The following is a 25,071-nucleotide window of genomic DNA, read 5'->3' on the forward strand; positions in this document are numbered from 1 at the left end:
TACTAAGACATCTCTCCAGCCCGATAAGTTGAAATTTTATGCTAAGTACCATGTATTGATCAACAAATATGATTTCTGAAGCTCATAAGAGGAAGTAGTGCATTGTGCATATGCTAATGCCTGAATCTCTTCTCCTTCTCCTCCTTCTCCTCCTCCTCCTCCTCCTCCTCCTCCTTCTCCTCTGAGGGAAGATGTTCTAGTGACATTTGTCTTTCAGTTTTCCTTCATCTGAGCATGGATTTCCTGCTTCATTTTTAATGCTAATTGTTGGGTTTTAGCACATTGTTGGGTTGAATTGTGGGTCCCAAGTCTCCCCCTCTCCCCCTCCCAGAGGGACAGAGGTGTGGGAATTTGACTGTGTTCATTTCACACTGGCACCAGGCTATGAGAAGTCACAGGACTCTGCCCCGGGGGTGGAAGAGCACAGTCTGAGGTTCCCCATGGAGCCAGAGCTCTTGGATTGGGGGTCCCCAGGCCAAAAGGTGGCCTGGAACCAGATGGTTCTCAGGCCCTTTGGTTCTCAGGTGCTGCTGGGAGGCCGAGGAAGGGCTTCCTCATGTTGAGGCTTATGGGCTAGATCAGCCTGCAACCTAAGAGGGGAGGGGGAAACCTCTGGCTGCATCCTGTGAGGGATGAGAGTTCTGGTTGCAGTGACTTGCTTGGCTTGGTGATGATTGGCTCAGCTTCCTTGCTTGAGTTTCTGGGCCTCCATGACTGGACATGTAGAGAGGTTATCATTGGGAGATTAGACGGTGGCTCCGTAGTTGAAAATCTTCTCCAAGGTTCCCCACTGCAGGTTCCAAAGAAGGGAAATAAGCTATGGTCTTAAAATGTTTATTGTCATGGCGGAAAACAGATGAAAACTATACTCCAGTATTTTCAGGGCAGGCCTGAGGTTAAATACCTTTTGCAAGGAGGAGGTTCTGGGAAGGAATGGTTAATTTGCCATGCCCTCTAGCCTTTAGGTATCTCAATATGGAGATCTGTCTTGAGGCTCTGTGGCCTGAAGTCATACCCTCTACCTATGAAGGAGCTAGGGAGCATTGTCCTATGAGCCTGAATGGTGTAGATCGATGAAGGTCTTCGGCCTCATGTCAGGAGCCTGGAGCCTGGGAGAGTGGTGAAATGTATGCCGTCCCTTGTAGGGAAAACTGTGGAGTCTCCAATCTTCAGGGTCTCCGGCCATCTCTAGCCAGTGCTCAACCAGAAACTATGCTGTCCTTTCACAGTCCTACATATAACTATCACATACAATTTGTGACTGGGAACATTTTGTAGTTAGAACTTGAATGATACTGAATTATTTCAGTGTGCATGACTCAGTTTGCTTCTTGGCTTCCCACTGGGTAATTTTTGTGAATTCTTAGGAGGATGAAGAGCATCTATAGATGAGCCACCTAGTACATATGATAGGGGAGGTATTATCTGGACTCATGCTAAGCGTTACTTATGCTAGAAACTTGCAGTAGGATCCTTTGTGGTTGTTCTGTGTGAGAAATGTGTCAAATAGCAGGAAAGGAAAGTATCAGACAGGATCCTGGGTCATCCTGCCAAGAACTCAGTGCAACTTTTGAATGAGGAAGTAGACAAGCACTCTTGAGAACTTTCTCTTTGACTTACAGATTATTTCTTAGAGTGCTTAATTGATGATCGCCTAACAACTTTCCTTCTGTCTTTCCATTTTGATTGCTAATTTAAATTTGTTGTGATCATACAAGTTCATCTGTTGGCCACATGAGCTTGAGTGTTGGCTCATAGAGGTGCTCATAAAGTTACCTCTTGTTATTTAGCAGATTTCTGTAATACTTGATACATAATTCATTATATATATATATAGACCTTGCAGAATTTCGGTATCAGTCTAAGACATCATCTATTCCTCTCTCAGATTTTCTAGTGTCAATGGTAACTTAAGTAGGTAGAAAAAAATTCATTATTTCAGATAGCTTTGACCACTCTGGGCTCAGTGGAAATGTTAGTTGATGATAACCAGGAAAAACTCACAAACAGCACATTGAAATTTGTGGCTTCTCTCATTGTCTGTAAAATGGGGAGTTTAATATTTTTAAAACTAAGGAGAAAAAAGAAACTGATTTACATAAAAGGATAGGATCTTCTTATATATGACAGAATTTGGAAATGTTTAAAGGCTATTTTTAAAGAGAAAAGCAATATCTGTTTCTTATAGTATGTTAATATTTTATCAGGAAAGGCATGCAAGCATCAATATTGTGTAGTCTTATGGATGAAAATGATTCAAATATTAGTAATGTATTGGTAGACATTCTCTGCTGGCTACAAGGTTCTTAAACAACTTGAGGTAAGTAAATAACATGTGCACATGTCTTCACAGATGGAAGTCTATTGTGTAGGTGTGTGTTCTTCTTAACTGACTGACTGTAGATGTTCATGAGTGTCACTCAAGTATGCTTTCGTGTGCCCATCCACATGAAACGGATGTGGGTTTGCTGGTCCAGACAGGTTGAACTTAAGGATGATTTCATTGTATTCTTGCTTCCAGTTACATTAAAAAAAATTCTAAAATATTAAATTATTGAGCCTTTCCATATTTCTAGGAAAACAATTAAGAAAATATTAGATACATTATATTATTCACTAAACACTTTGGGTGTTAGGGAGAATAATGTAGGTTAAACACTCAATATTCTTGTCAACTGTAACATTTAAATTTAGTTTTACTTTAAAGATTTTGTGTGTCTGTATGTATGTGTGTGTGTGTGTGTGTGTGTGTGTGATGTGTATTGGAGGGTGTGCCCACATAAGTGTGTGGATATTAGCAGAGGCCAGAAGAGGGCATTGGATCACCAGGAGATGGAGTTATAGGTGGTTGTGAGCCTCCTGACAGTGGGTGCTGGGAACTGAAGCTGGGTTCTCTGCAAGAGCAGGAATCCCTCTTAACTCTTGAATCATCTGTCCAGCTCCAACTATTAATCCTAATTTCCACCTTAAAAAAAAAACCAAGAGAAGTTTGTTTGTTTGTTTGTTTGTTTCCTAACATCATGGCACATGCTGACATATTGATATTTGAAGCATCTTGGCAGTTCCCAATCTTATTGGATCAAATTGTACTAATAGCACAGAATGCTGTCAACTTTTATTTGTGCTTAAGTAGATCCTGATTTGTTTGCTGTGCAATATTAGTTAGATGTTTGACTGTAGCTTTGAGTTGGGTTAAACAGGTTTGTTGTATTAACGAGCACATGTTCAGAATTTGGAGTCAGTACTTTTGAAGCCAACAAACACATTAGTACTAGGGTTTGGGCCTATGGCTACAGCCATGGTCATTGCAGCACGCTGCTAAGAATTTGTAGTTTGTTGCTTATTTTTGGCCTTCAAACTGTTCATTTGTCCTGTGAACTAGATTATGTGCTTCTGTCTGTCAGTTAGCTGAATGCATTTCAAGTCAATTTACTAAAATAGTCACTGTTAAGCGGTATATTTGGACAGAGTTGACACCTTTGACATTTTCTAAAATGGCAAAAATGGCTACATTTAAGGCTGTGATTTATGAATGTTGTGTGCCTCCAGAACCTCCATCTCATTCTGGACTTTAGCTACTGTAACTCCTTCTGCACGCTGCTGAAAGGGCACTTAATTAATGCTGCATCATCAGATAGTTCGTGATGCATGGACAGACAGACATTCATACAAAAACAAAGCCATAGTATTGATCCGAAAACAATGACCTTATTGCGCCTTACAACTGTCTTGTCTCACAAAAGTAGAACTGGGGGGACACAGACGAAGCAACAGACAGAGTGAAGAAGAAGGAGGAGGAGCAATGGGTTGGCTGTGTCCTCATGAAACATGCATTGCTTGGGATACACAGGAGACTCAACTTGCTATGATTGAAATAAGAAAGCATTTTGAACCTTCAGTTGTCTTCTAGATTGCTGGCCTCTATTAAAAACTTCTTAAAATAATAGATAGGTTTAATTCCTCAAGCAAAAGAAAAATTATGTCATCGTAAGGATTTTCCTTATTTATTATATAGACGAGGCTTGACTGTGGCCAGAAAAGGAGGCAGATCTCATGTATTGCAAGTTTTAAATGTACTCGGCTAAGGTTTACTTAATTGGAACCTCCAGGCAATAAAGGAGCCCTTTTTAAAATTCTGTGATTCTTAATATGCTAAATAATGCAAAGCTTCCCTCTTGAAGCATGGGACACACATCTGGCAGCTTAACATTTAAATTACAGGGGGAAAACCGCCTCGCTTCAGCCGTAATTTTCTCTAAGAAAAGAATAGGAAATGGAATACAACTGAGTTTAATTTCTGCTTAGATTTCCATCTTGTCTAATCGCAGGCATTTTTTCTCTTGCTTCTTTGTATTTATATTTTTATATGCACTTTCTGTACATTTTATTAATCTTTAATTTGAGATGCTTCTCGGCTACAGAGTGCTTAGGAAAACGTGGTGCATTTTACTTAGTGAATTGTTTTGAAAAATCTGTCGGATTTCAAGCAATAAAAACAATAGGATAGAAAATAAAGGGGAAATGGAATTTCAGAGACCCATAAAAATGTTTCTGACAAAAGGCGAATGTTTTTCAGTGGGCTTCCCTTTCAAGGTTTAATTTTTTTCTCCAGTATTAATGTTTCCTCTGTTTTGTCATTCTCTGGCTGTTTTTCATGCAAAAGTTATTATGAGAGGCATTCTTTCTTTGTATTTCTCCAAAGGACAGTGTCAGATCCTTGATTAATTTTGCAAAGGTCATTTGGAAAAACCATTAAAAAACATGCCAAGTAAAAAAGATTAGCATACAGGGAGAAAATACACTTTCATAAACATATGCATTTATATACAGAGAGAGTACTATAATATTATACAATTTTGACAAGTGTTTTCCTTGTGTTCCTCATGTATTATTAAAAATATGACTGTTCCATTTATTTTGTCTGGGTGATACCAGCTGACAGACTCCAAAGGCATCTGCGGGTTAGTGTGACTTGTAAACATTTTATCTTTTTCTCAACATAAGAGGACATGATCATTAAATAGAATGTCTTTCCATAAAATAAAGGGGACTTTCAAAAATAATTAACCTACATTTGTATTATTAACACATAAAATGGACCATAGGTAGCCCAGACAAGGACATGTATTCATTTCCATCTTTTAATTAAGATATTAAACAATTTTTCCATTTCTGGTTTTAATTATTATAGGATAGCTGGTACTATACTGGATTCTCTAATAAAATTCACCAGCAAACTAGAGAGAAAAACTGAAGCTACTGCCAAGGGTTCTGGTATCAAGAAACATGATCATGACATTTGAGAGCAGATATATTTGTTTGTGAGCCTTCACTGGTGATCTGAGTCCCTCTACCCAGACACACATTCCAGCTGTCAAGCGCTGACATGCCACCAGAGCAGAGGCTTTCTCTGCTGTGAAGAGAGAGATCATCTTTCAGTGAAGATCACAGAACTGGAGCCTGAAGAGCAGAGCTGGCAGCAAAGAAGTGCCAATACGGAGTTCTTCTTGGTCTGGGATTGAGAGGTGAACAGGACACAATCAGACTTAGGCTAATGTGGGCATTGCTGAGCTGCTGTGTCCTGTGGCTATTGTAGACCAGACTGGATGCAGAACCATAGAGATTCTAGAGTAGGAACAGGGGGCAGTCAAGCCCAGCGGGAGAAGTTATGCTAATAACTCAGTGTGAATTTGATAGCAATTTCAAGTCAAGGTACCCAAAGTCTTCATGTGTGAATAAAGGGCCACACCCTAGAGAGCTTACTCCAAGTTGTCCCTAGATCACCTTACCATTACCCAGACTGCCTGTAGACCATTGGCAGACACAGACATGTTGCTCTTTGAGACTGTTAGGCAAGGCTGGGTAAGCTCATGAGTTTTTCAGAGACCACTATAATAAGATATAAATTGAAGACTAAAAGTTTAAACATAGAGGTAAGTAAATAAACTGCTTACTGCAAAAGATACTAAAACCTTTCAGAGGAAGATAACAGAACCCAACATCTTTTGCACTATCTATAATAGAATTTGTAGTTAATAGACATGTAAAGAAATGGAAAAATATAAATTATACTTATAAGAAAACAAACTGTGAATAAAAGTAACTCCAATATGACTCTTACTAAATTTATTAGAGAAAATTCTTTAAGAAGGCAGTATAGATATATTCACAAATTTAAAGAAAAAGCAAAGGGAAATTAGGTTTTTTTCCATAGACAGGAAGTCATCAAAAACAAAACAAAGCAAAACAAAACAAAGCAAGTAACCAAACACAAAACTGAGATTCCAAGGCTATAATAATAAAATTTTTGCAGAAGAGACTGCGAACTTGGATACAGAATGATAGAAACCAACCAGTCTAAGATGTAGGAGAGAGTGGGGGAAATGGGACAGACTGAGTACTTCATGCAAAGTCCTCAACCTGCTGCCTGAATGGAAAAGACTTAGGAGGGAAAGAACAGTAAAAAGGAAAAAAAATGTACTTCAAAGGAGCCTCAGATTGGACTCTATGATATTAGATTAAAGAAGTAGGGGGGAAGGGTTTGGATCTGAGAGGAATTGGAGGAAGGAGTAGGGAGTTAATATAATAAAAACACACAGTATGAGATTATCAAAGATTTGATAATTTAAAAATTAAAAAGGAATTATTGAAAATTTCCTCAAAATTGAAAAAAAATGTCAGCTCACAGGATTGAACTTCCTCAGTTAAGCTGAACACCAAACACGCAAAATAGAGCCACGGTTTGGAAACCTCATGGCTGCCATGCTGAATCTCCAGAGTGAGGGTGATAATCCTGACAGTAAGAAGAGGGAAAATCAACATATTCTACAATACAAACAATGCTCTTGACCACCAAATGGCTGACATAACCTCACAGGGGTTGGGACAGCACAGTAAACCTGTTCAAGCCCCAGGCTTGAACAGCTCCAATATCAGCAATAGCCATGGGGTTATTGGCAGTTGTTAGCTTCTGGGACATGGAGAGCTGGTTTTCCCTAACAGTACAGAGCCCCTCCTAACTACATTCCAGTGGAAGACTACATACCCAAGAATATTTGGTCAATGCAAGTTGAAGGTTTAACTTTTAAAAGATACAAATTTGGGTGGGCAGAGAATGGGGTGGGGATGGAGTCAATCCTATATGGGATCTCTTCATCAAAATCTCCACTCTGGGTTCTGGGAACCCCAGGGAAGAAGAGGCAGAAAGATTGTAAGAGCCAGAGGGGACTGAGGATGACAGGAAACAGTGCTTCCCAGAAATTTACAGGACTGACTGACACATATGAACTCACAGAGACCGTGAAAGCATGCACAAGGCTTGCACAGGTTCACACCAGATGGAGTCTCTGTGCTGAGAGGGGAAAATGGATACAGCCCCCATACCTAACCCAGACCCCATCTTCAGTAGATTGCAAATAACTTGCCAAGGAAAAATTTGTTTTCCCCAGTGCAGTCTCACTGGAGGTACACTTGAAGGCAAGACCTGTACCCAGCAGAAGCTGGTCAGCACCAAATGAACTCAATGGTATTCTGCAGACTTTTGTTTATATCACTTTGTTTGGGCTTTGAGGTGGGGGGTGGGTTTGCTTATATGGTGTGTGAGTGAGTGTGTGTGTGTGTGTGTGTGTGTGTGAGAGAGAGAGAGAGAGAGAGAGAGAGAGTGAGACAGAGACAGAGACAGAGACAGAGAGACAGAGAGACAGAGAGACAGAGACAGAGAGAGGCAGAGAGCCAGAAATCTCTCTCTAGTAGAGAGGATTTGGGAAGAGTTGACTACAATAATACCTACTACTAGGAATCTATATGTAGACTTTACGCTAAAGACAAAACAAACAAAAACCCAACATGTAACAGATCGCAGAGATTGAAGACTCATGGGAAGAAAATGCTCATAAATCACTGTTAGCACTATAACACCTGATAACCATTTTGCCAGGCTTGAAGGGTTTCTTAATTAAGTGAACATTTATCAAATAATAAAAACAATGTTACTCTTTTTTATATTTCTCCAAAAGTTATACATATTTTTGTCCACAAGAAGACAAGGGCATGTCTTCTTAGAAATTTTCTGATTGGAAAGGGCCAGAGCTAGGAACAAATATTATATCATTCTATAGATGTTATGAGACTCTGTGTGTGTGTGTGTGTGTGTGTGTGTGTGTATGTGTGTGTGTATGTGTGTGTGTATGTGTGTGGGTGTGTGTGTGAATTCAGGATCCAATAGCATCTTTGTGTGTGTATATGATAATGGAATGCTTTATGTTTCATTTGCGGGGTGGATATATAGGGATTTTTCAAACCCTTCTGAGCTAAACATAAAAAAATATATTTGCAATTTATAGTCTTTAAATTGTAAGTTCATGATTTGAACTTCAAAGTACTAATTAGATTGAAGTATTCTCAAGTTAGCCAGGCGTAATTCAGACACCAAGTTGCCTGTGCCTCCCCTCCAAATTGAAGCTACCAGGAAAGCGGTAACCTCGCCTTTGCCTTTCACCCCAAACACATAGCATAGGGCTGGAGTGCAGAGGTGTACACATACATGGGGGAGTTTGTGATGAATCATAGCACCCACCTCAGGTCTTAAGCTATCCATTTATGTTTGATCCATACTGACAATGATGAGAGACATTTTCAACAGAGCTAGGGCCCTTGTTCTGCCCACACTTTTCTTTAAACTGGTCCTAAAAGGTGTGGCTAGACCACAGCTCTTAGACACAGTGTACTTTATTTCTGACTCTTCTTGCGTCTTTTCTGTATCTTAACAGTTATCACTGATGGGCTGGAGTATGCAAGGATGGGGAGGAGAACCCCACTGTGTCTTGTGTTAGTGTGGTCACTGAAGATGCTGGGCTTTCTCAAGCTGACTCCTCTCTGGTGGGAACAATTGTAAACTCTTTTAGAGTTTAGAGCCTTCCATATCCTCTAACTTCCCAGGGCTTTGGCCTCTCTCAACACTCCCTTTCGAGAGCCAGGAGCCCACCAGTCCACATCTAACTTTGGTCCCTTTGTATATGGCTCTACATGGTAAAAGAAAATACCAAAGTTGAATTGAGACACACAGCAGAACACAGACCTTAGGAAGGAGAGTTCAAAAAAAAAAGGAAAAAAAATGACCTCAATTCAGTCCAATCAGTGATACAAAGAACTGGAATAAATGTAGTATAAAAGCAAGCTAAATAAAAAAAAAAGTGTTTTATAACATTGGAAAATTTCTCCAGTATAAACTACATTATCAAAGAATTAGTAAGAAAATTCTGACTACACAGAATATACAGTACATGATCAAGAGAATGATAAAAAAAAAGTTGCACACCTGTAGATTAATCAAGAAATAACAGGAAAGTAGACTAAAAATAAATCCGAAGAGGCAGTGCCAGAAGCTGGAAACCTAACATTTAAAATTTTAGAAGGTCTAATTCTTTTAAGAAGTTCATTTTAATAATAAAATGTATACTTTATGGCAAATATGAAATAACATTATGACCTACATGCAGAAAATGGCAAATAAATTGTACAAAAAACTTCTGACAAGAATTCTATATGCAAGAGGACAAGAGGAGTCTATAAAATTTCAGTAGTAAATGTTACTGTCTCTGTCTATAACACTAATTAGTAATTCAGAAATGGTCTATTTTTGGCAAGGATTTGGGAAAATGGATTTTATTATATAGAGCTTGCATATGTGTGTGTGTGTGTGTGTGTGTGTGTGTGTGTGTGTGTGTGTGGTATGGATGGATGCATGCATGTTGGCATTATGTGGCTTCATTTGTGTGTGCATGTGCCCAGGTATGCATTGCAGATGGAGGCCTAGAGATAATGTGGGGACACTTTCTTGATGGTTCCCCCATCTTATTCTTTTAGGTAGAGTCTCTCAATTGGGCCAAAACCTCTCTGATGCAGCTAGTCTAGCTAGTGAGCTTACTCCCAATAGTCCTTTGTCTCTGTTGTGATGACAATAGACAAACAAGCCCACCAGCCACTTGTACAAATTCTGGGCATCTGAAATGCAGTGTTCTCACTAGCATGGCAAGTGGTTTGTCCATCTCCTGGAACCCAATATATACTCTGAAAAATCAACCTCCTGATGGTTATTGTAGTTTCTACCTGTTATTCCAACATTTGAAACCTTTTTAGGCAGGATGGTAGTGAACAAGAAGTCATCCTGAACTACATAGTGAGACTGTTAAAACCGACAAGAAAGATACCTACCATTATTTATTAATATTTAAGACAGACATGATCTTTGTGCAGCCGTCCTACCAAAGAAACAGACCACTGAGATGATTTTATTGTCTTGATCTCCTGGGTAGAAGTAAATAAAGATAAATAAGGAATAAATAAGTGACTGTTCACTGGAAGAGAATTGTACAATGAGTCACTTTTCCATGGTGCTATGATGCTATGCTACATGAAAATACAGTGGGACTTCAATTCCTATTTTAAAAGGAATTCAGTCAGATACTGTTGAGTGACAAAGACTATAGGAAGAGTCATTATCTTGTATGTCTTTTATCAATACCTAGGTGAGTACCTTCATATATATGTGTGCCTGGAGTATGAAATGCAAGCTGGCAAGCATACCATGGTTTACATGAGCAAGTGGAGTTAGGAAGTCCTTGTCTATGATAGAAAGCTTGGCTATGATGTGACAGAGACCAAGGGGAAAGAATTCAGCTTAAGGGAACTGATAGATTCATGTCTTAGAAAGATGACTAATTTTTCATTGAATTAAAAATAGAAGTTTGTGTAAAAGGGTATACTGTGATTGTATTTAAGCTAAAAGTACCTATTACCATCTGTCTGTCTGTCTGTCTGTCTGTCTATCATATCTTATCTATCTATCTATCTATCTATCTATCTATCTATCTATCTATCCATTCATCCATCTATCTACCTATTGTCTGTCCACCTACTTTGCATTATAGGAAAGATAATTTCTGTGTGAAAACCAAGAAAATGTTAAAATTTTAGGATTCTAACTCCTCGATACATACTTTACATCCTTAGTATGCACACTGATTTTATATTTTCTAAAATACTAATTTTATTACTTATGGTCTGTGTGCATGTGTGTATGTGTACACATGTATATACAGATACCCATGGAGGCCAGAAGAGGGTATTGGATCCCATGGTGAATGTGGCCTTCCTGATATATGTGTTGGAAGCAAAGCTGCGGTTCTCTGAAAAACCAGAGGACTTTAACCAGTAAGGTTCAGCCCCAATATTACACTTTAATTTAAGGAACCCAGAAATCATTCTAGGTAGGCAGAGCTTCTAAGGCTTTGGCCAAAAGATGCCTCCATATCTGTTCTTTACAACTGTTATGTGTTAAAATAGAGATTATCTGGGTGAATACAACCTAAAAAGAACTAGAAAGCTATCTTAGGCTCTTGATAGGCAAAGCATTGGTAATTTAAAGCAAGAAAAGACATAACTTGAGTCTGCAATGATGGATTGGTGTTAAGACCATCTGGACAGAAGTTTGGTTTCAAGTACCCCAAGTAGATCCTCATAACCACCTGTAACTCCAGCTCTTCAGAATCAGATGCTCTTTTCTGGCTTCTGCTGGTGACTGCATTCATTCACATATGTATGTGTGTGTGCACACATGTGCATGTTCAGACACACACATACACACACACAAAAGATATGTCTTTATCTACCCACACCAGCAAGCCTACATGGGTCCCTATAGAACCACAGCCCTCCCTATTGAATTAATATTAGCCTTGTAAGGTTTACAGCAAGGAAATCAACAGAGCCAAGCCATTGGCTATGCCCAGACATTCAAGCCACGTGCCTGAATATGCATAGGAGCATGCACACAATCTGATATATATATATATATATGCCATTTTAAGCCACAAATGTTTGGTAATTTTTTTTCATCAGCAAATAATATGTCTAATGTTTTAAAATGTTATATGTAAGTAGAAAATATAGAGCAGTTTCTCGGGTGAGATGCAGCAGAAGGATTAAATATACGGGTTTTGAGGTAAAATGGAATTGGGGATGAAATTTTAGATTTTTGACTGGTTTGCTTTTTGACTCAAAGGAAATTCTTTGATCTAAATCTCAATTCATGAATCTGTCAAAACTGTAGAGTGCTGTAATGGTAATAGTTTAAAGGTTTGGTGTGTGTGTTTGTGTGTGTGTGCGTGTGTGTGCAATAGTTACCAACACAGTACAAGTGGGGTTCTTAGAAAATACTAAAAAAAGAAAAATGTCTTCTATTAAGTTTGTTTCTCATGCAACTATATAATGAGAATACAAATCATAAAAGTTAAGAAAAGTCATAATTAAAGCTAAATAAACATGTTGCTTCTGATATCTTTCTCCTCTCTTCCCTTTCTGGCTTGATTTTGACCATACTAACTTCATGGCTAAGAAATTTGGTTTTAGGCTACCACTAAAGAAGCTTGTCCAAGGGTTTAGGTGATCTCATTTCCATAGTCTGAAGTATCCAGTATCCAAGGAAGGAGTAACTAGTGGATTTCAACTTTCTTGGTGTCTGCCTGTACCTGGGCATAGTCTGATTTGAGATAGGGTCCAAAATGTAGTAGAACACTGTGCTCCCCTAAAATGAGCCATGAACTTCAAGGCAAGGGAGGAGCGAAGGGCTAACTGGATTGCTCTTGGTTCCTAAAGCATGTAGCTGTAGCCTAAAATTTGATACTATTGATTCTATTTTTAAACCACTGGCCAGGGAAACCTCAAAAGGCAGGTGATGGCAGAATTTAACTCTTGGAAGGAAAGAGCAAGGTGAAAATTAAGGCTCAGGTCTTTGTACCTGTCTCTTTGTGGAATGTAGCTGTAAACCATACTCCTTTTCCAAGGTACCTGAAGCTCTAGATGTGTATAGAGTAGAATATTTTTTATGAGTTTCTGAAGTCAGGTATTGGCACAGACGTTCACTGAAGTGAGGTATCCAGTTAATGGTATGGGTGGTATAAACTGCTTTGGGATGTCTTGGGTACCTTTGGTTGTTACAACTAAAGGGGATGGGATGGAAATGTAGAGAACACTTCTAGAGTTCAGTAGGCAGAAGCTGGAGATGCTTCTAACAAAGTTTAAGACAGACCACAGTAAAGCCTTATGCAGTCTCCCATATTTCCATAGTATTGAGGCTCAGAGACTTTCACAACGAGTGTGTCATTCCAGATGTGAGAAAACTGGGCCAGGGAAGATGCCCTGGGTACAGGATGACAATGGCCAGCTTAGGATTTCGTGACAGACTTTTAATATAAGAGGTACAGAGAGGTTGATTTGGAAATGAGATCCCAGAGCGGTACCTAATGGTGGAGCATCCTTCCTTGAAGAGGGCAGGGAAGCAGCCTGGAGAAAGCTGTACAAAGAAAGTAACGCCACATTGTGTGGCTTATGGACCAGCTCCACATGAAACTCATACAGTAACTGACTTGAAGCAGCGGGGCCCAGATCAGAATGGCACCTATTTCTTTGAACAGACTCTTTTAGCCCTCACTTGTCAGGCCTTGTATAAGCAGTTATATGTCAATGTTATGATATTATATTGCTGGTAAAGTAAAAATCTCTGTAATTTTTTGTCACCCTTTTGTTTTTAATTTTAGGCAATATTTCTAATACAACTGACCCCTGCCCTAAGGGTTGTGATCTGTGCCTCTTCAAAGAAGCCCGTGGTTTAGGTGCTAAGGTAAGAGGAAGGCTGGTCCTAGAAAGACCATGAAAACAGTAATCGCTGCTTATTAGCTCTGATTTCTTAAAAGGTATTTCCAGGCTGAGGGTAATTTGTTCTTCGAAGCAGGTTTTGAAGTGTGGGATATGCTAAAGCGGCTGATGTCTGACAAATCTCCAGAGCCAATAAAGTTTTATTACATCCCATTCAGACTTCTGGATGCTATTGGAAAGTTTAGTTCAAATTAATCTGTCTGGCTAACTTTCCATCTTGAGAGGACAAGTAGAAAAATGTGTTCATCATGCTGTGTTCCTAGAACAATAGATAATATTTAAATCAGTCTAGAACCAGTTTATATGGATTTTTCAATTATGCTTAGGAAAAGTGATGCAGATACATATTTTCTCCTTCTCCAGCTTTGAGTGATCTTAACAAGAGACAACTGTCAGGGAGAAAAATATCTGTGGACCTGCTAGGACATCAGCCTTTTAAAGCATTCCTCGGGGTTCTAATACTTATGTTAACAATAAACTTTGCAACTAAGAGAAAGTAGGAAGAGGACATGAATAAAATCATTATTAAAAAATGAAAAATATCCCTGTTTCATGAGTTTGCACATTTAATTAAGCAGTTTCCTTCCTTCTTTTCTTCTTTCTTTTTCCCTGCCTCCTTCCCTCTCTTTCTTCTTTCTTTCTTTCCTTTTTTCTTCCTTCCTTCCCTTTCCTCTTTTCTCTCTCTCCTCTCTCCCTTCCTCCTTGTTCATCCTGTCTTTTCATGATAGGAATTGAAGGCCTTGCTACCAGCAGGCATGCACTGTGCCTTTCAGCCCTCCACTGTCCAGCAGGCATGCACTGTGCCTTTCCGCTCTCCACTCTCCAGTAGGCGTGCACTGTGCCGTTCAGCTCTCTACTGTTCATCTCTAGGTCCAATCCTTTCTCACACTTTGAGACAAGATCTCACTAAGTTACCCAGATAGGCTTCAAATTTGCCATCCTCCTGCCTCAACCCTCTTCACAATGAACTGCCATTTGGATACACCAGACTCTTAAGTAGGCCTGCATTTTCACAGGACATCTGAAACCACAATTGATATTCACTGAGTAGCTATGGAGGAATGGGGCTTATTCTGAACTTTGGAAGAGCAACATTGGTTCTTCAAACATCAAAATTCAGAGAATCATTTGAATTTGTGGTTCTGGAAAGGCGGGGGTGCTGGCTATCCTATGCTAGACAGAAAGAGATGCCCAGTGGGGTTGGTTACTGGATGGAGTCTGACAAGTTTAACCCTGAACTATGAAGCCAAAGATCCTTTATCTCTCCTGTATCCATCTTTGGTCAACATATTGGTGTAGATTTCAAAAGGAGAAGCAGTGCTCATGTTGTATGATTTATATATATATATATATATATATATATATATATATATATATATATATATATATATGTTAGTAGCAACAATTTGAAGCTGCATTACACACACACACGTACATACATATATGGATGGTATTAACAGAAACAAGGGCATGTCATGTTAATTTGCTTTGATTCCTGTGTGCACCTGGCATTTGTTGTTGTCCACGGCTTGCAATTCTGTGATCTTATTAACACAGGCCTCAGCCTCAAATCTTCCTCTCCTGCCTGCTGTCAAATAAAAAAAGGGGGGGGGGAGGGGGTTGCTCTCTCTGGCACTGTGGCACTGTTGTTTCCCTAGCTCTCCTCTGATCTTCCCAGGCCAATTCAAAAGCATCCATAATCCTCAGGATTCAATCTTCAGACACTGTTTCCTCTTTCCGGGGGCCTCCTCCTTTGATGAGAACAATCCCTTGCTCATCATCTGGCCAGATGGGCAGGTGAACATCTTCCCTCCAGATCGTGCTCAAAGCCCCTGCAAGGTGTCCGGGATGTAGGACTGCTGCTGACTGGGGCCTCGCTGTGCCAACCCAGTAAGGCTTCTCTACAGAGCTGTGTCCCTGGCCTCTGAAATGGCGGCTCTCTCTCCACTGGGATCTCCAAGTTCTCACCCCTGGCCTTGAGCCCAGGGGTTTAGGGAACTATGGTGAGAGGGCAAAACATCTGAACAAGATCCCAGGAACTCTGGACTTTGTTTTTTAATGGAGATGCAAATAGACCTAGAGGTCCTGAACTCAGATGACCTTCCTCGGTCTACATAGCTTCCTAAATGCCTGCCATGGGTGCACCAGAGAGGGCCTTACTGCCATGGGTGCACCAGAGAAGGCGTTACACACCCACTTGACCACTTAGGCCACATCATCCTGTGCAGATTTGCTTAGCTATTAATATTCTTAAACATCTGAGGGCTGGAGAGATAGCTCAAGGGTTAAGAGGATGTACTCCTCTTGCAAAAGATCCAAGTTCCATTCCCAGTGCCTGTATCAGATGGTTTACAACTGTCAGTAACTAAAGCTCCAGGGAATCCAACAACTCCCTCCCTCATGTGCACCTGCATTCAAATGTGCACATACTTATATTCAGACACACACTTAGACAGAATTAAAAATAGAACAAAATTAAAAAATAAAACATTTAAGGGCCAATGCATCACTCCTCAGAAGAACTATATAAATATAAAATTATACTATAAATACATTATAATATTATGCATCATAAATATATAAAATGTAAATAGATAGTATTATAAACAATATTTAAAATATAGTTATCATTTTTATATACACATTTATGATTTCTGTTTATAAAAAATATAATTATAAGTATATGTAAGTCTGAGTTGACTTTTATTAAACCAAGATCTGATCTGAATAAGACAACAAGTGTCTTTATTTTTATGACTAAGCCTTCGGTCCCCATTCCTTGATTTGTGATTTTTCCCCTTAAAAACCCCTCTCAAACTGGCTGTCGGGGTCAATTCAGCTCCTGCGTGGGCATACGAATTGACCGGCAGCTAGCTGTCGCATGCCCTAATAAACCTCGCTATTGCTCCGGTTTAAAAAAAAAAAAAAGAAAAAAAGAAAGACTAAGCCTTCGTCCACGGGCCATGTCCACCTGTACTCAGTAAGCATGGGATGGACATGCATTTACGTCTTCTGTTGGTAGTTTGTTTCGCTTCTCACTATAGCATGGGTACAATGGCTTTAAGTTTCCAAAACCTCTTAAGAAACATTTTTAAAAATATATTTAGTATATAGATTCAAATCTTTATTCTTTAAAGAAAATATAAAGGATGAGGAGACTTTCTTGAATTTCGGAATTTGTCCATATTTTTCTTTATGACTTAACAGTTGGAGATGAGATTCATTATTGCTAGTTGTAATGTGGGTGAAATGACCTAATAATCACTTCTGGAGCATCTAGTGTGGTCTTACTCTCATGCTAGGTGATGTGAGAGACTCAATGAGATATACTGAATCCCACCTTTGTCAGGTTTAGTTGAGAAACAGGATAGATATTCATAGACTAGCCAAATAGAAATAGAAAGCATAAGGCACCTGCATTTTCATGGGTTAAAATGGTCAGTGTGTAAGCCTAATCAATAAAATAGGTATTGGCATCCATTTCAGTTTTTGTTTTTATTTATTAAATTTATGTATATGAGTGTTTCTGCATGTATGTATGTCTTTGCACCGTGTGCATGTCTGGTACCCTTAGGATTCCTTAGGACTAGGGTCACACACAGATGCTTGTCAGCTGCCAAGGGGCTGCTGGAAATCAAACTCAGGTCTTCTGGAAGAGCAGCTAGTGCTCTTAGCCACTGAGTTATCTCTCCAGGTACCGTTTCAGCTTTCTATCAAGGAAGATAGACTAAAACAAGAAACCCATAACGAAGTGGAATCAACTCATAATATAAATGGCTACAAAAACATATGGGGAGATTCAAAGAGCTCATATTTTCCCCCAAGAATGTTGATACTCTTCAACTCCCGTAGCAATGAGGTAATTAAGAACACCAGTGTGAATAATCTGATCAGAATGATTTTTATTGTTTGAAGAGCTCTACAGGCTAAGAAAGATAAAAAGGACCACAATAAAAAGTATTTCAAATTCATGGCTGTCATAACCGGATTTTGTTCTTAAAGTAATCAAACCAATCAATTCCATATAAAAGAAATAAGCCTCATGGGGTTCACTAGGGATTTGATGACATACTGGCTCCACCTGGGTTTCTATGGTCTTCCTGGTTACTGCAACCTGCCAACTCAAAGCCAACATTTGCAGTTGCAAAATAAACTCTGAGCTATGCTGAAACTTGGATCAGCTCAGATCAAGGAATTTCAAACAACTGGCCCCTAACAAATGACAACGGAAAGCATGAGGAAGAGAAAGGGTATTAAGGCAGCTGTTAAAAATTCAACACCTAATGTTCTACTGTTCTGGGCTCATGTCCTTCAAACTACTTTTTCCAACTAGCCTCTGTACTAAAATCTTACATGAAACAGGTAAAACTTGAGGTGTTTTGGTGGAAACAGAGGAGGGAGCCCTGCTGGGTTAACTGCTTTTCTTCCCTCACTCTTTACCACAGCAGGACTCCTAACTATCATAGGTTGGATGACAGGTCTCCATGTACAGCATCATGTTGCGTGATTCTTTCAAATGCTAATAAGTTAGCTTCACAGACACTGTACAAGTACTGAGCTTAAGGCTATGCTGAAGAAAGTCCTAGGTTAGGGTCTCAGAGGTTATTGGTGACAAAGCTAGTATGCAATGGCCTGCCATAGCGTGGAGCAGAAGTAGACAGAGTCTTAAACTCATCAAACCCTTCCATCTTGATTTTGGAACCCAACTACTTCCTTCTTCTCTATAGACTGACTATTAAAGCCTCCTTGCAAATGTCTTTTGCAAAGAACTGATGTAAGGTACATTCTGTTTTTAACTGGGAGCCCAAATCCTGATTATAGCATAATCATGGTTAGGTTTGCTGTTTAGTTGTAAAAACAGTTACAGACCAGTTAGTGTGCTTTAACACCCTGAATACCCCATGCTCTTGCCCTTGTGTAGCGAAGAGTTTGAGAGAATACCAAGTAGGAAGCAATTCAAAAAATATCATCAACTTATTTTGTAATCGGTGATTTCATAGATCATCCAGGAGAAAACACACTTGAATGCAGGTGAACATTTCATCTGCTGTTAATAAAATACTTCATGGTTTTCATTGATTAATTCTCCTATCAAGGGTGATAGTGTGGCTGCTCACTCTGTGAAGGAAAGATGTACTGTGTGGAGACCTGGAGATCCTGAAGATTTTTCAGGGAATATGTCTTACCTAGAGGAACTGGAAAAACATCGTTTTTCAGTTTGGTGAGTGACTGTGTTCTGCATTTTAATTTTTTAATTTAAACTCCTTGACTCCAACAAATCTTTGCTATATTCTCTTTTTATTTATTTAACCCACAAAAAAATAATTACATACTCATTGTGCACTATAGTACACCTACCCTGTCCTGGAAATATTCACAGTTCATGATAGATGTGGATGTGTATAGTATGTTATGGATGGTTTTAAAAAAATATTTTCACAAAGCACCGCATAGAAAAGATAACGCTCAAACTGACTAAAGAACAAAGACAAGGTCCTTGAGAAAGTTGGAGCCAAGTCCTTAAAAAAAAAAAATCATTCTGTTTGTTTACATCTCAAATGATATCTCACTTCCGTGTTACTCCCCCACAAACACCACATCCTACTCCCCTCTCCCCCCTCCCCTTTGCCTCGATGAGGGTGCTGCTCCACCCACTCACACACTTCTGCCTCACTGCTCTAGCATCCCCCTACGCTGGAACATCAAACCTCCACAGGACCAAGGGCTTCCCCTCTCACTGATGTCAGATATGCCATCCTCTGCTACAAATGTAACTGGAGCCATGGATCCCTCCCTGTACGTTAAACTCCTTGGTTGGTGGTTTAGTCCCTGGGAGCCTGGGTGGTCCGGCCAGCTGACATTGTTCTTCCTATGGGGTTTCAATCCCCCCTCAGAGGATCCACGCCTTAAGGAGGAGGAGCCTGTGATACCAAAAGAGTGGCAGTGCGGTGGAGGCAGAAATGAAATGGTGGAGGCAAAAACTGCAGACTTAACTAGATGTTACTGGTTGCACACGCGGAAAGCTTGCGTTCAGATATCATCCAGGAAGACCTTAACTATGGTTGTCATTTATTACTCTCTTAGTGCGGTTGTACTTGTACAAACACACCAAACAAGGTGAGGGGAGTGTCAGGAATGGAGGCTCTCCGAAGGAGGAAACATCACATTCTAGTGATGGCTTCGTCTAAGAACCTCTGTCACTGTGTGACAGAGGCAGTAAGCTTGCGAAGAAGAGACAGCAGGGACAGCTCAGGTCACGTGTTCCCATCGCCACTTCTCTGCCCACCCCAAGGTCTTTTCTTTGAATGGCTTCCCGTTGGGCAATTTATCTGCCTGTGGTTTGTTTATCAACGTTTACACTCATTCTTCCAGCCAGAGCTACTGACTTGAGGTTGTGACATTGACTCTAATGGCATCATTGAAATCACGTGTTCTGTAACACCTGCTCGCATTCACTTAGCTTTCAAGCCCTAAACACATTTACCCGTGCTTTCTACAAGGGGCAGGACTATGGTCTCCAGACTTACGAGTACATAGTTTTCTGTATGAAGATGCTAATTCCCATTTTAGTATCTGTGATGCTGAAGTGAAACCTGGACTTCACCTCTGAGGATTCACAGCCCTTTTGTTGCTATTTTGTCTTTTCTCAAGCACATCTGATAACTCGCCCCACCTCCACTCTTTTAGTGACTATAAGAGTTGAATGAAAATATACATGAAGACTAGCAACTGGTATGTGCAGAGTTTTAATAAAGGAAGCTATTGTTAGGAGTATTTTACAGAAAGGCTCTACCTGAAGGTTAAAATTGAGGACTGTTAATGCCAAAAGCTTGGTCACTGGCTTGTGGGACTCTAAAGAAGGGATAGAAGAGCCTCAGGAGAAGAGTCTAGTGGACGAGAGTTAGGTCACTAGATGCATACCTTTAAAGGGAAGGTCGGGATTAAGGCTTGTTCTTGTCCCTGTCTGTGGATTCCAGCCATCATGATGTCAGCAGCCTTTATCCGATGATCTGTTCTGTCATGATATACTGCACAGATGCAGGCCCCGAACAGGCCCACACAACTGTGAACTGTAAGCTTTGGAAACATAAGCCCAAGCAACCTTTTTTCTCTTTGAAGATCTGTAAGTCAGGCAATTTGTCACAGTGACCAAAAGCTAACACAAGGATGGCGGAGGTTACTTGTCGCTGTCCACAGACATCTTTCTCTTTGTTTCCCAGACACACCAAGCAGTGGATGACATGAAGGCTTTTGTGCTCCATGCTTTATCTGGAATGTTCACCTACTTCCTAGTGCTATGGTTAGTTAGGACATATGACAGATCTCACCAGGACAGATCTTTCCAGGACAGGCTATGCCTGGCAATGAGTCAAAAAAGTAGAGTCTACTTCTGCTCTGGTTATTTTCCTTCTTATCACTTTACATATTTACTGTAATTAAAAAAAATATTTTCAGTGTAGTTGCTGGTTTCTGCTCTCTCACCTATAGCAGAGCAGCAGATAGAAGCACCTCTGAGCAGCTTACAGCCGGATCTTCAGGCTCAAGACCAATATTACTGCTCTAGAACTTGATCTCGTCAGTTCATGTGTGCCAAACAAAGAGAAAGCTAATGAGTGAACTTTTTTTTCTCTCACCTTCTTACCCTATTGGCTGTTATGTCAATAAATTTGTTTCTTCTCTTGATACTTCTGCTGTCTTTAGAAGGGAGATATGGAAGGATTTGTACATTTGTTTTTAACCAGAGATAAGGATTTGGGGGTTGCCGCACCCCTACAAACTTCTGTTTCCACTGTCTGAGTTACCATTTGAACAGTTTCTGTAATTGTTTTTTTATTAGAGCAGGTAGATCATGAGCTAATGCAGCCCCTGCCTAAATCCTCTCCAAATCCTCCTTAGATGTGCTTAGTATAGAACACAGCTACCAGGCTTCACAGCTAAGTATGATTCGAAGTGAATAGCGTGTGCTAGCTCCAGCAAGCATGATATTTTTCTCTCTGTGTGTCTTGGTGCTCTGTCTTAGACTCTGACTCATGGTAGTGCCATGCCTCCTTTGTAGCTACCAATTTTGGAAAATTGGTAGATTGGTAGATTTCTGAAATCAACAATTTTTTTTTTCAAAAAAAAATTTTTAAAAAAAAAATCCTCTTTATTTTTCTCCAACACATGGACACTTCGGCTAGTCAAATGCAAATTCCATTTGTAGCAGCCAGTCATTCCCAGGCAATTTAAAGACTGTTGGGCTTTTCTCTCCCAGCCAATAAGATATTCAATTAATGTGCTTGTGAGTGTGGAAGAGAATACTGTGACTGTTTGTCCCTTGGACAACAGAAGAGTCCTGGAAATCTAAGTGCGAATCCTTGGGGACACTCCCAGAAGTAATGTACCTCACTGTCTTCCAGTGCACACTCTGTTACATTGTGTTTACATTGTCCTCCTTCATGTACATACTCCTGTTATAGTTTGGCCATCTTGTCCTTGTACTTTAGATACTGTAAAACTGCCAAAAGATCCCCGATACTTTTGTAAACTGCAAGTATTTAATAAATATCTCTAGAACTGACATAAGAACAATAATCTAAAAATGCCGGTTATTTCCAGAGGGAACTTTTGTATACTTGAAGGTCTCGTCATCCCTAGCTGTTTGTCCAAAGGCTGAGAGTTGTCAGGTACTATTTGCTCCTACTGGCCATCTTTCCCTTTAGGAATGTCCCCATCTTCTGATAACAGACCTCTCCATCCCCATACCTACATAACCAAGGCTTGATTGATGTGTGCGATGTTCCTGTGACCACATGATCAGATGACGGATTGGCAGGCCGTCTGAAGAAGGCTTCCACACTATAGCCCAAGGTTTTGTTTTGTTACTTAGACATTCCTCCTCCTTCTCCAGGTATTGAGCTGGCAACCCCTTCAGTGGCCAACCTCTCCTTTTTGTTCATAGTTACCATTATAAATAGCTTGAAATTAAAGGGCATAAGTCTTTTATCAATTGTTATGCGTCTTAAGTCTAGGTGACATACTTAATATAAGGATAAAAAAAAGACTACCGAGAGAGTGGGTGGTAGAAGGTACATGATAGCTATGGACACACAAGCATGAAATGATACAAATCACAGAAAACCATATAGCCCCATTCCCATTCTTTCTTGCTGCCTTTGATGTTTTGCAGTTCCATGCAGGAAGTGATGGTCAAAAAATATTAAATGCAAGTTTCTATAAATAGACAATGCATATGTTCTTAATTGTCTGCAATTCAAAGTAGCATGATGTCATCTTGCACCGTCTCTGTGTGTCCAGCCCAAGCTATGAATCATTACTTGGATTGTCATCTCCATAGTAACAGTACCACCCTTTCTTAGTTACTTTGCAAGCCCAGGCATCAGACTGACTGTCACAGGATCACAGGGTGTATGCTCCAGTAATCCTTGCATACTGGCCTAAGAGTATGTGCAGTGTCTGTCACCTCTGCTCATCTTGTCACATGGGCATTGTACTGTCTGACATTACCACCAGAAGAATGAGCTTACAGTTCCAGAAGATATTTGGAGAGAAAGGCTATCGCCACATATCTTTGCTATAATATCTCTTTCAATAATCGGTCTCCTTTGCTATTAGGCAGTTTTTAATACCTTGTTGTTCTTGCTATACGCATTTATCTTGATCATGAGTAAGTATGCACAGGAAAAACATAATATACAAAATTTGGTTCCACCCATTGCATTCAGACAACTGCTGCTGGTGGTGGGCTGCCTTAAAAACATCCCCTACAGAAAAGGAGAATTCTTGTTTTATTTTAGGTCAAAAAAGACATTGTCCACTGAGAAGCTTTAATTTAATATTTTTTTTTCTGTGAAACCAGGGACGTTGGGGAGAAAGCTTATAATGCCCATTTAGTTAATTACATAAATAACCACTCATTTGGCCGTTTAAACACAGTCCTGGAATCCCATTGCCTGAGGAGCAAATTGGGTTCTGGGCTTTCTAATGCAGCACCTTAATCTTTGTGCAGTGATTTGTCTGAACAAGGAAGCCAGGGTCTGTGTTAAGTACCTCTGGAAGCTGCTCTAATAGGTGTTAGAAAGCAGCAGATACCACTCTAGTGGTTTAAAGAAGTTAACATAGTTTTCCAAGGTATCTAACTTCCAACTGGGGAGAAGGTTCCAGCCAGGAGCCAACCTTAAAAGGATCCCATTACTATTCAAATGCAACCAGGCGGTTAAGCAACAGGAGGCTCACACACTTTCAGAGCAGGAAGAGATCTGGGGGATGACTTAGTTCAGCCTTGTGAGTTCATACAAGTTGCATAAAGCTGGGACCTGCCAGAGTACAGTGACTTGCCTGAGGTCATGGAGCCGGCTAGGATTGGAAGTGAGCTGGATCCCACTTCCTTTTTCTATGTCAATCCATCTCAGTTGTACGCCATAAGCTCTCTTGAGAACAATGCTGCTCTTTTTCAGAGTTTCCTGTTTTCTCTCCATTGCATAAGGCTTTGATATCCATCAATGCATTGATAAGACCGAGCTGATTTTTGAGAAAGTCATTTAATGGATTAAGGCAAGTTTTCTTCTGTCAGGGAAAGGAGGGGGAGATGTTTGCAAAAGGCACACATGGCTGGCCCTGCACACTGAGATCTTTACATGTACTCTGTAAGAGCTTATGTAGCTGCCCTGCAGGTTGCTTAGGGAAAGTGTGAGCGAACTCCACAGGAAAGCTATCGTTAATACATGGGATACACTTTCCTTTTTATAACACACATGCGAAATGACACTGAAATAGAATGCAGATGCTTCTTTGATTGGCGTATTCCCCATTGTGCTTCCGTAAAACACCTTCACATATGGTCTGTCTCATTCCTGAGGAATGACTTGTTTATGTCACACAGGCAGAGCAGATTGATTTTACAGTGAGCATGGAGGTTGATGAATTGTACTTTGGAGGCAAATCCTTGTCTGAGCAATCTAAACACTTGAAAATTAATGTTGCCTTTTGGAAAAATCTTTCTTGACGTGCCCATGATCCTTTCTAGGGATAAAATAGAGCCACACCTCTAATCTCACCAAACAGAATTGTCTAGGTACTTAAGATCACCTCAAAATAATTTTTTTTCTTTCTGCTGTTAAATATATCCTGAGAACTATGAGGTCAAAAACTGGCAGTGTTGTCCCCAAAGTGCCAACCCCAGATGGTTCAACACATACCCATACTGTAACTAGAATAATTCAGTCTAAAGTGGGTAGACAGTAATATTCTTTCCTTATTTTTCAAGGGCAACTTAAATACACAATTCTTGTGCTAAGTAGCTTTCTCGAGGTCTCTCTCTCTCTCTCTCTCTCTCTCTCTCTCTCTCTCTCTCTCTCT

The 25,071-nt window shown here is 40.0% G+C and overlaps 1 protein-coding gene across 1 annotated transcript in view; it reads left to right on the forward strand.

Moving 5' to 3' along the window:
* The window catches only part of Ofcc1 (orofacial cleft 1 candidate 1), a 278,373-nt gene that overhangs the window by 127,596 nt on the left and 125,706 nt on the right, over positions 1-25,071 (forward strand). Inside the window, exons 11-12 of the mRNA XM_028763273.1 lie at positions 13,596-13,678; positions 18,810-18,934. Of these exons, the coding sequence (XP_028619106.1) occupies positions 13,596-13,678; positions 18,810-18,934 (208 nt within the window). The remainder of the gene's footprint in view (positions 1-13,595; positions 13,679-18,809; positions 18,935-25,071) is intronic.

This window comes from Grammomys surdaster, unplaced genomic scaffold, assembly GCF_004785775.1.
Source record: "Grammomys surdaster isolate TR1022 unplaced genomic scaffold, NIH_TR_1.0 137, whole genome shotgun sequence".
In the NCBI taxonomy this organism is placed as follows: Eukaryota; Metazoa; Chordata; class Mammalia; order Rodentia; family Muridae; genus Grammomys; species Grammomys surdaster.